Genomic DNA, 14,314 nt, shown 5'->3' with positions numbered 1-14,314 from the left:
CTCACTGCAACCTGCGCCCCCTGGGTTCAAGTGATTCTCCTGTCTCAGCCTCTCAAGTAGCTGGGATTACGGGTGCACGCCACCACGCCTGGCTAATTTTTCTGTATCTTTAGTAGAGACGGGATTTCACCATGTTGGCCATCTCTTGACCTTGTGATTCACCCACATCGACCTCCCATAGTGCTGGGATTACAGGCGTGAGCCACTGCACCCGGCCAAGTTCTGGTTACTTTTATTAGAGAATAGTATTTAGAAACCAAGATCCAGGCCAGGCACGGTGGCTCATGCCTGTAATCCCAGCACTTTGGGAGGCCAAGGTGGGCGGATCACCAGGTCAAGAGATTCAGACCATCCTGGCGAACATGGTGAAACCCTGTCTCTACTAAAAATACAAAAATTAATTAGCTGAGCGTGGTGGTATGCGCTTGTAGTCTCAGCTACTCAGGAGGCTGAGGCACGAGAATTGCTTGAATCTGGGAGGCAGAGGTTGCAGTGAGCCAGGATCGTGCCACTGCACTCCAGCTTGGCAACAGAGTGAGACTCCGTCTCAAAAAACAAACAAAAAAAAAGAAACCAAGATCCAGGTGCTAAATGTGTTCATGGCTACTGGGGTTTCACAGCCTTTAGTCCCTCTCTGGATAGAACTAGGGAAATTGTATGCGTATGTACCAACCCATGTGTATACACTATCCTATCTGTCTGTCTACCTACCTATCTTGTCTAACTATCCACCCACCCACCCACCCACCTACCTACCTACCTACCTACCTACCTTATTTATCTGTCTGTCTGTCTGCCTATCAAAAACTGTAAGTTTGTACTGATACCTGACTCCAAGCCATCACCAATGGGTTCATTCCAGAATTTTCTCTTCCCTTACTTATAACTTCTTTCTTTTGGGGGTGAGAAACCTGGCTCTCATTATCTACAATATATTTATGTATTTGTTCAACCTTAATATACATATACAAAGTTACTTAGGCCAGTTCCTTTTTCCCTACTCCCTTCAGTTGGTCTGTCATGGTTTCGTAATGCAGTCAGATTAATTTGTCATAGTCTACATTCTGTTCTCCTCCCCTTGTCTCCCTCCCTCCCCCCATTCTGTTTTTTTTTTTTTAATTTACATACAGTAAAATTTACACTATCTGGTATACAGTTTTGTGGGTTTTGACAAACACACAGCCATTTGTCTGTCATCATAGTTACCCAGTTCCGTACACAAGAGTTCCATCACCCCCAAAATTCCCTCATGCTGCTCCTTTGTAGTCAACCCCTACCATACACCCCATTCCCTAGCAACCACTGATATGTTTTTCATCCCTATAGTTGTACCTTTTCTAGACTATCATATAAATAAAATCGTACAGCATACAGCTTTTTTTTTTTAAGTCTGGCTTCTCTCACTTGGCAGCATGTTTTTATTTTGCTGTTATTGGGCAGAGTGTTTTATAAATAAATGTCAGTTAGATCTAGTTGGTTGTATTGTTCAACTCTGGGTCTTCTGTATTTACTCATTTCTGTCTGCTCATTTCTAGGAATTACTGAGAGAATAGTCTTGAACTCTGAAAGTTAGTTTTGGATTTCTATTTCTCCTTTTAGTTCTATCAGTTTTTACCTCATGTATCTTAAAGGTCTGTTGGTAGATGCATACTCATTTGGGAATGTGTTATGTCTTCTTAGAAAACTAGCCCCTTTATTATTATTATATTTTTAAAATCTCTGATAATATCCCTTGTTCTGAAGTCTTTCTTTTCTGATATTGACGTACCTACTCCAACCTTCTGTTAGTGCTTGCATGGTATATCTTTTTCCATCCTTTTAATTTATCTATGTCTTTAGATTTAAAGTAAGTTTCTTGTAGACAGTATGTAGTTCAGTCTTTTTTATTCATTCTGACATTTTGTCTTTTAATTGGTGGATTTAGACCATTCTCGTTTAATATGATTATTATGATGGTTAGATTAAAATCTGCTACCTTGTCGTGTTTTGTATTTGATCCATCTATTCTGCTTCTTTTTCCTTTTTCTGCCTTCTTTTGGGTCCATTGACCATTTGTTATTACTTTGTTTTATCTCTCCTACTGACTTATTATTTGTATCCATTAAATTCTTTCAGTGGCTGCCTTAGGTTAAGGTTTGTCAGCCTTGCCCTTATTGGCTTCCACATAACTGTTGTGGGGGATTGTTTTGTGCATTACAGGAAGTTTAGCAGTATCCCTTCTCTCTACCCACCAGAGTCCCAGTATCACCCCCATCTCCCCAGTTATGACAACCAAAAATGCCTCTAATTTTTAGTTGTCACAACTGGGGGAATGGGGGTGATACTCTAATAATCCCCTGGGGGGCAAATTTGCCCACAGTTGAAAATCAGAGATACAGTTTTCACAGTTTTATTTGTCTAATTTCAGCAGAGAGATGGAAGCTATAAGAGAAAATCAAGTAGGAAATCCTAGCCAATCTTGCATATTGTCTGCCTTTTCCCTTAGAGACTTTGTTTCACTTAATATCATGTTTTCAAGGTTCATCCATTTTGTGGCATGAAACAATTTCTTTTTAAGGCTGAGGCTTTAAAAAAACTGGCTCACACCTATAATCCCAGCACTCAGGGAGGCCAAGGCAAGAAGATTGCTTGAGCCAAGCAGTTAAGACTAGCCTGAGCAACATAGTGAGACTTCATCTCTATAAAAATATAAAATGATATATTAATCATAGTCATTTTAAATGCTCTATAGATCCAACATCCGTACCCTTTGGTTTTATTGATTACTTTGTGTCCTGATGTAGTGAGCTGGGTATGTTGGCTTTTTCTTGGCTTTTTATATATTTTACAATTCTTTATTGAAAGCTAGACATCTTACATGGATAGTAGATTGATTTTATGCCTTGAAATGGACACCTCTTTTCTTCTACTTAGGTCTTTAAATGTGGGAGTTTTGAGTTAATCTGCTCAGGAGCTGGGCTGGGTTTGAGGTTTGTTGTTGCTGTGATTACCCTCAGGGCAGAACAGGCTTCCAGTTTCTCCAGTAATACTTTGTGTTTAGAGTGTGGAATAGTTTTCCAGAGGGCTTTTCTTAATGCCTGCTCCAATTTCAGTTTTAGGCTGTCCTTTGCATTTCATCTCAGACAGAGAGCCTGTCTTACCCTCTTACAATGCTTTCAGCTGAGCTTTCCTATTTATTCATTCACAGAGGGCATATTTTCCTTTATAATATTGGTCACATTTGTAACAGCTGCTTTTAAGTTCTTTTCTGCCATTTCTAGGACATAGGCCATCTTCAGGTAGGTTTCCATTTCTTTTGAGTATGGCTCACTTTCTTTTTTCTTTGTACATCTAGTAATTTTGAGTTGTGTCTTGGGTGTAAGGATCACATATTGTAGAGGTGTTTTGTTGGTTTTTGTTTTTGTTTTTTTTTTTGAGGCAGGGTCTCACTCTGTGAGAGGATCACAGAGTGATCACACACAGTGGTGTGATCCTCACTCTCTGCAGTCTTGACTTCCTGGGCTCAAGCTGTCCTCCCACGTCAGTCCCCCAAGTAGCTAGGGCTACAGGTGTGCACCACCATGTCTGGCTAATGTTTTTGTAGAGGTGGGGTCTTGCCGTGTTGCCCAGGCTGGTCTTAAACTCCTGGGCTCATGCTCCTCCTCCTCCGTCAGCTTCCTAGAGTATTGGGATTACAGGTGAGAACTACTGCACCTGGCTGAGAGACTTGATTCTATTATATTCCTCTGCAGAATATTGGTTTTTGTTTTAGCAAGCAGTTAACTTGGCTCACCTCAGACTCCAAACTCTCCCTGCAACTGAAATACCTGTTCAGTTATTTTGTCCATAATTCAGCTGTTTGGAGCATGAGTGCTTGTGGACTTCAGAAGTCAGTGAAGGATTTGGACAGAGTTTATATACAAACTGTTGGCTCTGTTTTCGTGGCTCTCCCTTTCTGATATTTTCCCCACAGCCTCACTTTCCAACTGCTATGGTTGTCCCAGGATATGTCGTCTAGTTCTTCAAGACAGTAAGACTGGGTTTTCGACCAAATTTTAACTGCCCCACTTGGCCTCAATCAGCAAAAGCTTCTATTTTAAAATCTATTTACCTATAAATTTGATTTTGGAAACAATAAAGGGAAAACTACCTGTAACTATTTATTTCTACAATTAGAATTAACTAGCAGACCTAGTATGCCCATGTTATGTATCTGTCTGAAGTAATCAGAATGTATCTCTGTTTACGTTTATCCATTTATCTGACCCCTGGATCTCCTCCTCTTGGACTTTGTCAGATGCTGTTAACCTTATGCTCTTAATGGTTTATTTCCTTTTCCTGTATCTTCAACTTTACCCTCTTTACTGGCTAGCTCCTTTCTGTCATTTAAAAATACATCTTTCCTTTGTTAAGAAAAAAAAAAAATCCTCCCTCTCTTGCCCACCAGCTACTACACTTTCTTCCTTACTCTTGCTCAATTTCTCTCCACATCTTTCCTATCTCCCACTCCCTTCTCAGCACATTCTAATCTTACTTTTGTCTCCACCAGTGTATTAATTGCTCTGACCAAGATTACCAGTAACCTCCATGTCACCAAGTGCACTCCCACGCCGTCACAGTTTCGAAACAAAATATTCATATCAGACTTTTCTTTTGCACTCTCTCTCTCATTGCCTGGTCCAAATCTTTCCCTGGGTATCTCAAAGGGTTCTCAAATTAAATGTGTTCATGTCTCTTCCTTCCATAATCCTCCTCACCTTTCTTACCTCTGTATGTGGTACCTCCTTCCTTTTTACCTTCATATCCATCTGTCGGCAAGTCTGTTGATTCTGCTGCATCAAAGAGCCCTTGAATCTGTGTACCTCACATACTCATTGGTACCACCCAAGTCCAAGTCACCATCATCTCTTACCTGCATACTCTAACTCATTGTCCTGTATAAACCGTTACCCCTCTCCAATCTGCTGCAGCCAGAAAAATGCTAACGTGATAAAACCTCCATTGGCTCCCCTTTGCCAACTAGATAAAGTCCAAACACCTTACCCTGGAGTTTGCCTGCATGGCTCACGCTTGCCTGAGCTGGCCCCTCTGGCCTACCTTTGAAGGCTTACCTCACTCTGCTCTTCCCCTCCCACTGAACATCACCACAGTGTCCTAGATTTCTTTGGGGGTATGCTAAGCACTCAGTTGGGAACACTCTTTTTCTTCTAAGCTCTCCTTTGCCTGCATAAAGACTATCAATTATCCTTCTAATCTCAACTTTGCTGTCATTTCCTGAGGGGGCCTTTCCTGTTCTCCCCTCAAGACCAGGTCACATTGCCCGCTGTGTTCCCAGAACCCCGGTACTTGTTTTTTCTTAGCATCCCTCACTTGTAATGACTTTTTGAATGCTTCTACTCTAGACTCCAAGTTCCGTGAGAGCAAGTTTCCTGTCTCCTTTCTTTTTTTCTCTGACCTTTGCACCAAGCCAAGTGCCTGGCAAGTAGTGGACACCTAAATGATTTTTGTTTAATGAATGATTAAGACAAGAATAGCTTTACATGGCAGTAGAATAGAATCTGTTACTGTAAACATAATATCTCCTGCCTGCTACACTCAATTGTAATACACTAATCTTATTTCCTGAAGAGGGATAAACCGACAGTTTGACATGAACATTTAAGCCAGCCTACTTAGTAGAGTAGTAAATGGACCTGTGTTCTTACTGTGACAAGTGCCTCTGGGCAGATTTGATTCTCACAGTGGAAATACTTCATGAAATGGCAGCAGCCTGGATTGTGGCTGTTAAAATTTAACACAAATAATTTTTAAAAGAATAACCTATTTGGGTTCTCAGTGCGTTTTTGTGGGGCTACAACAGGGACAGTCTGTCAGATTGAGGCAGATTTGGATCCTTAACCATGCAGTAAGAAACAGACTCAGCCAGCGTTGGGCACGTGTATCAACAATATATTTCATGAACTTTTTTTTTTTTTTTTTGCAATTGTGCTTATAGTGTGTATTGTAAAAGAGAAAATTAAGGTAACTTAGACAGTTTTCATGTAGGGAATGACCAGGGCTTATGCCTGTGTCCATAGCAAGCACCTTGTTTTGATTTATTTTTCTTTTCAACCTTCGTTTTCACTTTCTTAACTTGCTGTGTTCTTCTTTGGGAGACTAAAATTTTTTAGGGAAATAACCACAGTGTCAAAATTATAGAATGGAAAATTTGATTAAATGTAAAACATTGATTTTTGTTTCCTACGATTTCCATGTTCTTTTGACTTTGTTTTGTCTGTCAGATTTTGGGCATAATATACTCTTCCTTTACGGATAAATGCCAACTGCCAACAGAGTTCAGAATTCTGTGATGCTTGCTTATGGGCTCTTTACACAGAGATGATGTTTGTTCAAGATAAGAACACTATAGGGACTCTTAAGCTATATACATCCCATCTTTATTAAGCTCATCCTTCCACTCTCCCAGGCCTCCAAAGTAGCAAATAATTATAACCAAATGTTCCTCATACCCTTAGAAAATAAATTTTTGCCGGACTTGGTGGCTCATGCCTGTAATCCCAGCACTTTGGGAGGCCAAGATGGGAGGATTGCTTTAGCTTAGGAGTTCAAGATTAGCCTGGGCAAGATAGTGAGACCTCATCTCTGCAAAAAATTAGCCAGAAGTGATGGTGCATACCTATAGTCCCAGCCCTTCAAGAGGCTGAGGTGGAGGATCACTTGAGCCTGAGAAGTCAAGGTGGCAGTGAGCCAAGATCATGCCAGTGCACTCTAGCCTGGGCAACAGAGCAAGGTCCTGTCTTAAAAATAAATAATTAAATAAAAAATAAAAAGAGACTGGGTGAAATGGCTCACTCCTGTAATCCCAGCACTTTGGCCAACATGGCAAAACCCTATCTCTACTGCAAATACAGAAACAAGCCTGGTGTGGTGGCAGGCACCTGTAATCCCAGCCACTCAGGAGGCTGAGGCAGGAGAATCGCTTGAACCCAGGAGGCTCAAGAGTTTGAGACCAGCCTGGGCAACATGGTGAAACCTTGTCTCTACAAAAAATACAAAAATTAGTCAGGTGTGGTGGCTCACACCTGTAGTCCCAGCTACTTGGGAGGCTGAGGCAGGAGGATCACTTGAGCCTGGGAGGCAGAGGTTGCAGCGAGCCAAGATTGCGCCACTGCACTTCAGCCTGGACAACAGAGAGAAATCCTGATCCCGCCTCTCCTGCTCCCCCCCAAAAAAACCAAAAAACGAGAGAGAAAGGAGAAGAAGAGGAAGAGGAAGGAGGAGGAAAAAGAAGAAGAAAAAGAGAAAAGAAAAGAAATTTTGGAGTGCAGAATATATGTTATCCTTAAGAGATAGCATGATATGCCATTACTTTTGACATCATTATATTTTTAGGAGGGATCATGTTTAAATTGTCAGTTCTTAAAAAGGATTGGTGGACATTCTTGGCTGAGAGTCTTCATTACATACAAGGTTTGGTGTTTTTCTTAGCCCAGTCACACACCAGACCCTGACCAGAAAGAACAATTCTGGTTGTCCTTGTGACTGCCTCCCTGTGTCCTGGTCTGAAGAGTCTTGTCGGGCTGTAGCCCTAGGTAAGAAGTGTGCAGGAAGAGAGTCAGCAGGACAACTCCGGTCTGTGTTTGGCGGGTGCTGGCGGGGAAGCAGGTCCTCGGGAAGTGATGTTCAACTGAGAACTGAAGGGTGATCAGGTTAGCCAGGATTAGAAGGGAATAGAGGAGGCGGCGAGGGGACAGCTGGTGCCAATGCTCAAGGAACTAAAGGAACTCCCAAGACAGCTTGTGTTTAGAGAACAAGGGAGGAGTAGAACAAGGTGAGGCTGCAAATGGAGATGGTCGAAGCAATATCTGATTGTGTCCTTCCCTGAAGGCTCAGAAATGTTTGATGCTTCCTTGTTGCCCTCAGATTAAAGTCCACATGCCAGGTAATGAAGGTTTTCCTTAATCAGCCTCATTCTCCTTTAAAGCCCCTTTCCCTGCTGTCCTATTTGTTTTCCACATACCCCATGTCTTAGCCATACTGAGCCTTTATTATTGTCTAACTTGAATGTGTTTGTACCTTTCTCTGACTGTTGTCCGCTAAAATATAGTTCCCCACCTCTTTTCAGTAAGGCCCAGCTTAATGTCATTGGTTTTTTCGAAGCCTACCCTGCTGCCTGAAATCAAAGAGAATGTCTTCTCCTCTGTGGTTTGATAATACTTTTGTCATTCTGTTACTCTAATTATCCCATCCTGACTTGTCTATGGTTGTATATATTAATATGTGTAGCTTCCACACTAACTGTAGGCACATGAAGGCAAAGCTTTCATTTAGTTTGTAGCTTAGACCTAGTTGCAGTAGAGGATCTTTGAATTTTGGTGGAATTGCATCAAACACGTAAGTGATAGCCCGGGATTCAGAAGTATTCGTCTGTGTGGGGCATCTCATTCCTAGAGATAAAACATTGAATGGAATGTTCTACTGTGTTCTGTGTATATGTGAGTTGTTTTGAATAAACAGACTATGGGAAATTGTTGAAGTTCCCTGGATTGGGAAGAAGGATGAGCTGCAAGGCTGAAAGGAGTAAAACTCACCTTCTTTGTATCTTTATTACTTTAAAGTTCAGCATCAGATTTCTTTGTTGGGATTCTTTCTACTTTGTACAGAGCATCTGTTAAGAACATCTTCAACCAGCCGGCCTGCTTCCCTCCCGAGAGTGCCTGCGATGGAAAGTGCCAAGACCCTCTCAGGTGATGACTTTCATCTGAATTTTTGTTTTATTTGTTGTTTTTTAGAGACAGGATCTCACTATGTTGCCCAGGCTGGTCTCAAACTCCTGGCCTCAAGCTATCCTCTCACCTTGGCCTCCCAAAGTGCTGGGACTACAGGTGTGAGCCACTGTGCCTGGCCTAGCTGGGCTTTAAATCAATTGGAAGTACTGTGCTCAGCTAAAATTACCATCCCAAAGCCTTTTTCTGTGTGTGTGTTCAGATTCTTTCTCAATCTGTTTCCTCTATTTTGTATGAAGTTCTAAGAGGTTTTCTCATCCAGTTTCCTAGCACACCACTTAAAATAAACTACTGATTTAAGGACTATAAAGAATTGACATTGAATGAAAAAAACATAATTATAAAATTATGCTAGAAATATATAAGCATGTCATTTGAAGATCATATAACAGGAGAAAATATTTGTGCCCTCTGGATCTTTAAGGGCATTGCTTTACTAATGCAGAGTTACATTCTGCTTGTGGTTATCCTAAAATCAATGAGAAAATTTTAGCCAATAAAGTGGGTGGTGGGGGTGGGGGTGGGAGTGGGGGCGGCAGTTTTTAGTAATCAGGGGAAAACAGTTACTGACCTGTAACATTGATTGCATTAAATCAGCCCAGGAATGATAGAGTTAATGGCTCCTGCAGATCCACCTTCTTCTGAGGTGAGAAAGAATCTGAGGTCAGGAACTTTGTCGACTATGTGACTTGTCACTGTGCTCAGCCCTGCGTTCTGAGCATGTGGCAATACTCAGTGTTGCCTTTAGAAAGCTGTTGTTGTGGATCTGATACCAGTGGCTGAAGTGCCTACTCCCACTGAACAGTTCTCAGAACATTTTGTAATTCTAATAAGGTAGTACAATGTCTTACTATGCCAGACTTCAGAATAGGACTTTTCCAGAAGATTGTTGATGTTTCCCAACAGTTGACTTGATACGTTTTGGTCTTCTGTCTTATTGATTTAGGTTTTTAAAATGTGCCCTGAGGCCAGTTGCGGTGGCTCATGCCTGTAATCCCAGCACTTTGGGAGGCCTAGGTGGGAGGATCACCTGAGGTCAGGAGTTCGAGACCAGCCTGGCCAACATGGCAAAACCCTGTCTCTACTGAAAATACAAAAATAAGCCTGGCATGGTGGCAGGCACCTGTAATCCCAGCTAGCCAGGAGGCTGAGGCAGGAGAATCACTTGAACCCAGGAGGCAGAAGCTACAGTAAGCCGAGATGCGCCACTGCACTCCAGCCTGGGTGACAGAGTGAGACTCCCTCTCAGAAAAAAAAAAAAAAAAAAAAAGTGCCCTGAGCTAGCATTACATGTAGCCCTGTAATAAAGCATGTCTTTCCTTTCTGTCCCTTTAACAGTGTTTTTGGCTGAACTTAGAAGGGTTGTATTGATTTGAGTTGTGTGTGTTGGGCAGAGCTGAGTAGTTACAAGTCTGATTATAATTAGCCTTTGGTTTTTAGTTGTATTTGTAATTAAACAGACGTTTATGTAGTACTCACTGTGTGCTTGGTAGGTACTGTGAGGGTTATAGAGATGGATAAGGCACACTGCTTGTCTATAAGGAATATGGAGTTCAGTGCATCTTTCAACTATGCCTTTTCACAGTTTTTTTTGTTTGTTTTTTGTTTTTGAGATGGAGTCTCTCTCTGTCGCCCAGGCTGGAGTGCAGAGTGGCACAGTCTTGGCTTACTGCAACCTCCACCACCCGGGTTTAAGCAATTCTCCTGCCCCAGCCTCCCATGTAGCTGGGATTACAGGCATGCACCACGATGCCTGGCTAATTTTAGTAGAGACAGGATTTCACCATGTTGGCCAGGCTGGTCTGGAACTCCTGACCTCAAGTGGTCTGCCTACCTCGGCCTCCCAAAGTTCTGGGATTATAGGCGTGAGCCACCGCGCCTGGCTTCACAGTTTTTTTAATGGAAAAATAAGAAATACTTTCCAGTTATCAATATTAGTTTTTCCTCCTGTATGGTAATATCTGTTGTTTTTGGAATCTTCAGAAAAAAAAAAATCTCAAGAACTCAGTCTAAAATGTTTTTGCCATAAAGTGCATGATGACTCTTTCTCACAGTGTCTCGACGAAGTAGTGAAGAAATGAAACGGGACATTTCTGCACAGGAGGGAGCGTCGCCAGCCTCTCTGATGGCTATGGGAACCACGTCTCCACAGCTTTCCCTGTCCTCTTCTCCAACGGCATCTGTGACTCCCACCACCCGAAGCCGAATAAGGTAGAGAACAGTTAATATTCATGCATTTCATATGTACCTTTCCTGGCCTTTTGACAGTAAACGATCAAGTTGTAAAATGATGGCATTTGAGCACTGTGATTTTTATTTTTCTGTGTGTTGTTTGCTAATCTTTCTTATATCCAGAATTGGGTAAATGGTATAGAAGACACTGACAAAGTAAAAATGATAGTTCGTTTCCCCAAGCAGCTGTATCTTTTTTTGTTTTTTTTTTTGTTTGTTTGTTTTTGTTTTTTAGAGAATGGTTGCGTGCAAAAGGAAGTATTATGAAATTTAAATACCGAGGAATGGGTGGAGTGTTAGGGAAGGCATCCCAGAAGGTTAGAATTTGAGTGGGGCCTTGAAGGTTGTAGACAGGGAGGGTGGGGGACATGATTGACAAGGTCAGTAACTTGAGGGAATGCACCAAAGGGATGAGTAAGTGAGGAGTCTGGAGGAGAATGCTGTAGGTAGGTGGTTCTATAGATTCAGTAGACTGATACAGAAGGCCAGAGGAAGGTGTACCTACCATATCAAGGAACAATAGAAGAGATTGACTAGGCAGGGGATGGCAAAGTGATGAAACTTCTTTTTTTTTTTTTTGAGACGGAGCCTCGCTGTCGCCCAGGTTGGAGTGCAGTGGCGTGATATCGGCTCACTGCAGGCTCCGCCCCCTGGGGTTCATGCCATTCTCCTGCCTCAGCCTCCCAAGTAGCTGGGACTATAGGCGCCTGCCACCTTGCCCGGCCAATTTTTTGTATTTTTAGTAGAGACAGCGTTTCACCGTGTTAGCCAGGATGGTCTCGATCTGAACCTCATGATCCACCCACCTCGGCCTCCCAAAGTGCTGGGATTACAGGTGTGAGCCACCGCGCCCGGCCTGGAACTTCTTTAAAGTCAAATTGAGTCACTTTGATGTAGTAGAAGCTATAAAGTAGTGTAAATAAATTATCATGTCTGGATCAGTGTGATAACGGTGGAAAAGAGGTGAAGAGAAGGTTGGACCCAGGAGATTTTTCATAAAGAAAGGTGATTTCAGCAACAGATCTTTATAAAAGGAATGCAAGAATGGATGATATCAAAGATGGCTGTGTTTGTTTACACTGGGAGTCTGGGAACATGGTGCTACATTAATAATTGATAAAAAGTACTTGAAAATCTAAGTTTATATTTTATTCATAGTTCTCTTAGGACTAAGAGGTATTAAGAACTTAGGGGGAAAAATAGATGTCAAAAATTTAGCATATGTTGTTTATAGGGATGAAGAAAACTGTTGGCAAGCATTAAGAATAATTAAAGGAAGCAGCTGGGTGTGGTGGCTCACCCCTGTAATCCCAGCACTCTGGGAGGCCGAGGTGGGCAGATCACTTGAGGTCAGCAGTTCGAGATCAGCCTGGCCAACATGGTGAAACCCCATCTGTACTAAAAATACAAAAATTAGCCTGATCTGGTTTTGCGCACCTGTAGTCCCAGCTTCTTGGGAGGCTGAGGCACTAGAATCGCTTGAACCTGCGAGCCAGAGGTTGCAATGAGCAAGATCGTGCCACTGCGCTCCAGCCTGGGCTTCAGAGTGAGACTGTGTCTTAAAAAAAGAGTCTTAAAAAAAGTGACTTTTATGTTGAGCCGTGACAAGTTTTTGTTTGTTTTTTGTTTTTGGCGTGCCTTTTTGCATCCATTCACATAACTGTGTCTTTTTCTTTCCGTGTGGTTTAGTGATAGTATAACAAACTTCTTGGAATCCTTTAAAGCAAGCTTCTCCAACCCGCATCCCAGGACAGCTTTGAATGCTGCCCAACACAAATTTGTAAACTTTCTTAAAATATTATGAGATTTTTTTTTTTTTTTTTTTTTAGCTCATCCGCTATTGTTCATGTCGGTGAACTTTACGCATGGCCCAAGACAATTCTTCTGCTTCCATTGTGGCCCAGGGGTGTCCCTGCTTTATTTAAAGCAAAGCAGGAATGTTACAGGCTGGCACACAAAAAGGTGTATTTCCTTCAAGGAGGTAGTCTAACTGCACAGAGAAAAGTAGTATTTTTCCTTTTGGTTCTTAGATCAATAAAAATTGGTACTATTTCAAGGCTCCTCTCAATTAGAAAAGCTTCTGTTGTAAATGTGTCCTCTTTGATTTCCTAGCATACTTTGGAGGGTCAATGCTAACAGAATAAATACACTGAGGAATACTAAGCTGCTTGTAACATATGAACCTTTAGGATATTTATTGGGCTGCTAAGTTCACAGAACATGGGACTAGAGTCTCCACTTTGCTATAATTACTGAAAAACAGGCCAGTCTTTTAAGCACAGGCTACTAGTCAAGATGCTGGTTACATTACCCAGCACTCTCTTTCTCTGGGTATTCCTTGGTGTTCTGTTCCACTTCCAAAGTGTGACCAAAAGGGAAGATATGGTGCAGAATGAGTAGAATTGGAAGTCTTCCCTGCCCCTTCACCAGGGGTGATTGCAAAACCTTTTTTGATTAAAGGTCTGGCCTAAGGCAGGATATTTATTTTGACTACAAGGCAGTTGACAATGCCATAAAGTACCCTACATAGAATTTTTTTTAAATGAATCATATGTATAGCCACAGAATTTTAACCCCCCAAACTTCTACAGTGGTTTTACTTACTATTATATAGTAAACTCTGAAGTTCCTTGGGATAGGGGCCCTGTGTTGTTCACCTTCAGTTGCCTACTGCCTGCACATTGCCTGGCACGATGGTGCTCCATAAAGAGATGTTGAATAAGTGAGTTTACAGAGAAATTCCATTTTTGAGCAAGGCAAAATTCTAACTGCCTAAAGTCAAAAACCAGTGTACAACATAGAACTAAACACATCTGAGACATTTCATGGAAGTTACAAATACTGTTCATGTTTATTGCCATCTTTTGTCTGTTTGCTTTCCCCCATTGTAGGCTCCTTGAAGGCAAGAACTGTTATGCCTTAGAATCCTGCACCTTGCATAACCTTACCCTGTATATTTTACAATAAGTAATTTTTTAAAATGATGAGATGATGAAGGACATAAACGGTTATTTTATTATTATTATTATTATTATTATTATTATTATTATTATTATTTGAGACAGTGCCACTCTTGTTGCCCAGGCTGGAGTGCAATGGCATAATCTCAGCTCACTGCAACCTCCATCTCTAGGGTTCAAGTGATTCTCCTGCCTCAGCCTCCCAAGTAGCTGGGATTACAGACACCCACCACCGTGCCCAGCTAGTTTTTATATTTTTATTAGCGATGGGGTGTCACCATGCTGGCAAGGATGATCTCAAACTCCTGACCTCAGGTGATCTCTCTGCCTCAGGCTCCCAAAGTGTTGGGATTACAG

General features: G+C 41.8%; 1 protein-coding gene across 6 annotated transcripts in view; it reads left to right on the top strand.

Annotated features, from left to right (window-relative positions):
• Window positions 1-14,314, top strand: part of SPECC1L (sperm antigen with calponin homology and coiled-coil domains 1 like) — a 148,148-nt gene that overhangs the window by 84,023 nt on the left and 49,811 nt on the right. For 5 of the 6 annotated variants that reach the window (XM_054469318.2, XM_054469312.2, XM_054469315.2 and 2 more), the window contains 2 exons: window positions 8,643-8,726; window positions 10,820-10,976. In XM_054469318.2, the coding sequence (XP_054325293.1) occupies window positions 8,643-8,726; window positions 10,820-10,976 (241 nt within the window). The remainder of the gene's footprint in view (window positions 1-8,642; window positions 8,727-10,819; window positions 10,977-14,314) is intronic. The other variant, XM_054469313.2, reaches the window with a different exon arrangement.

The sequence above is a fragment of the Pongo pygmaeus genome, chromosome 23, assembly GCF_028885625.2.
Source record: "Pongo pygmaeus isolate AG05252 chromosome 23, NHGRI_mPonPyg2-v2.0_pri, whole genome shotgun sequence".
Lineage (NCBI taxonomy): Eukaryota > Metazoa > Chordata > Mammalia > Primates > Hominidae > Pongo > Pongo pygmaeus.
Note: the sequence above shows the minus strand (reverse complement) of the source record. Positions and strands in the feature narration are given on the sequence as shown.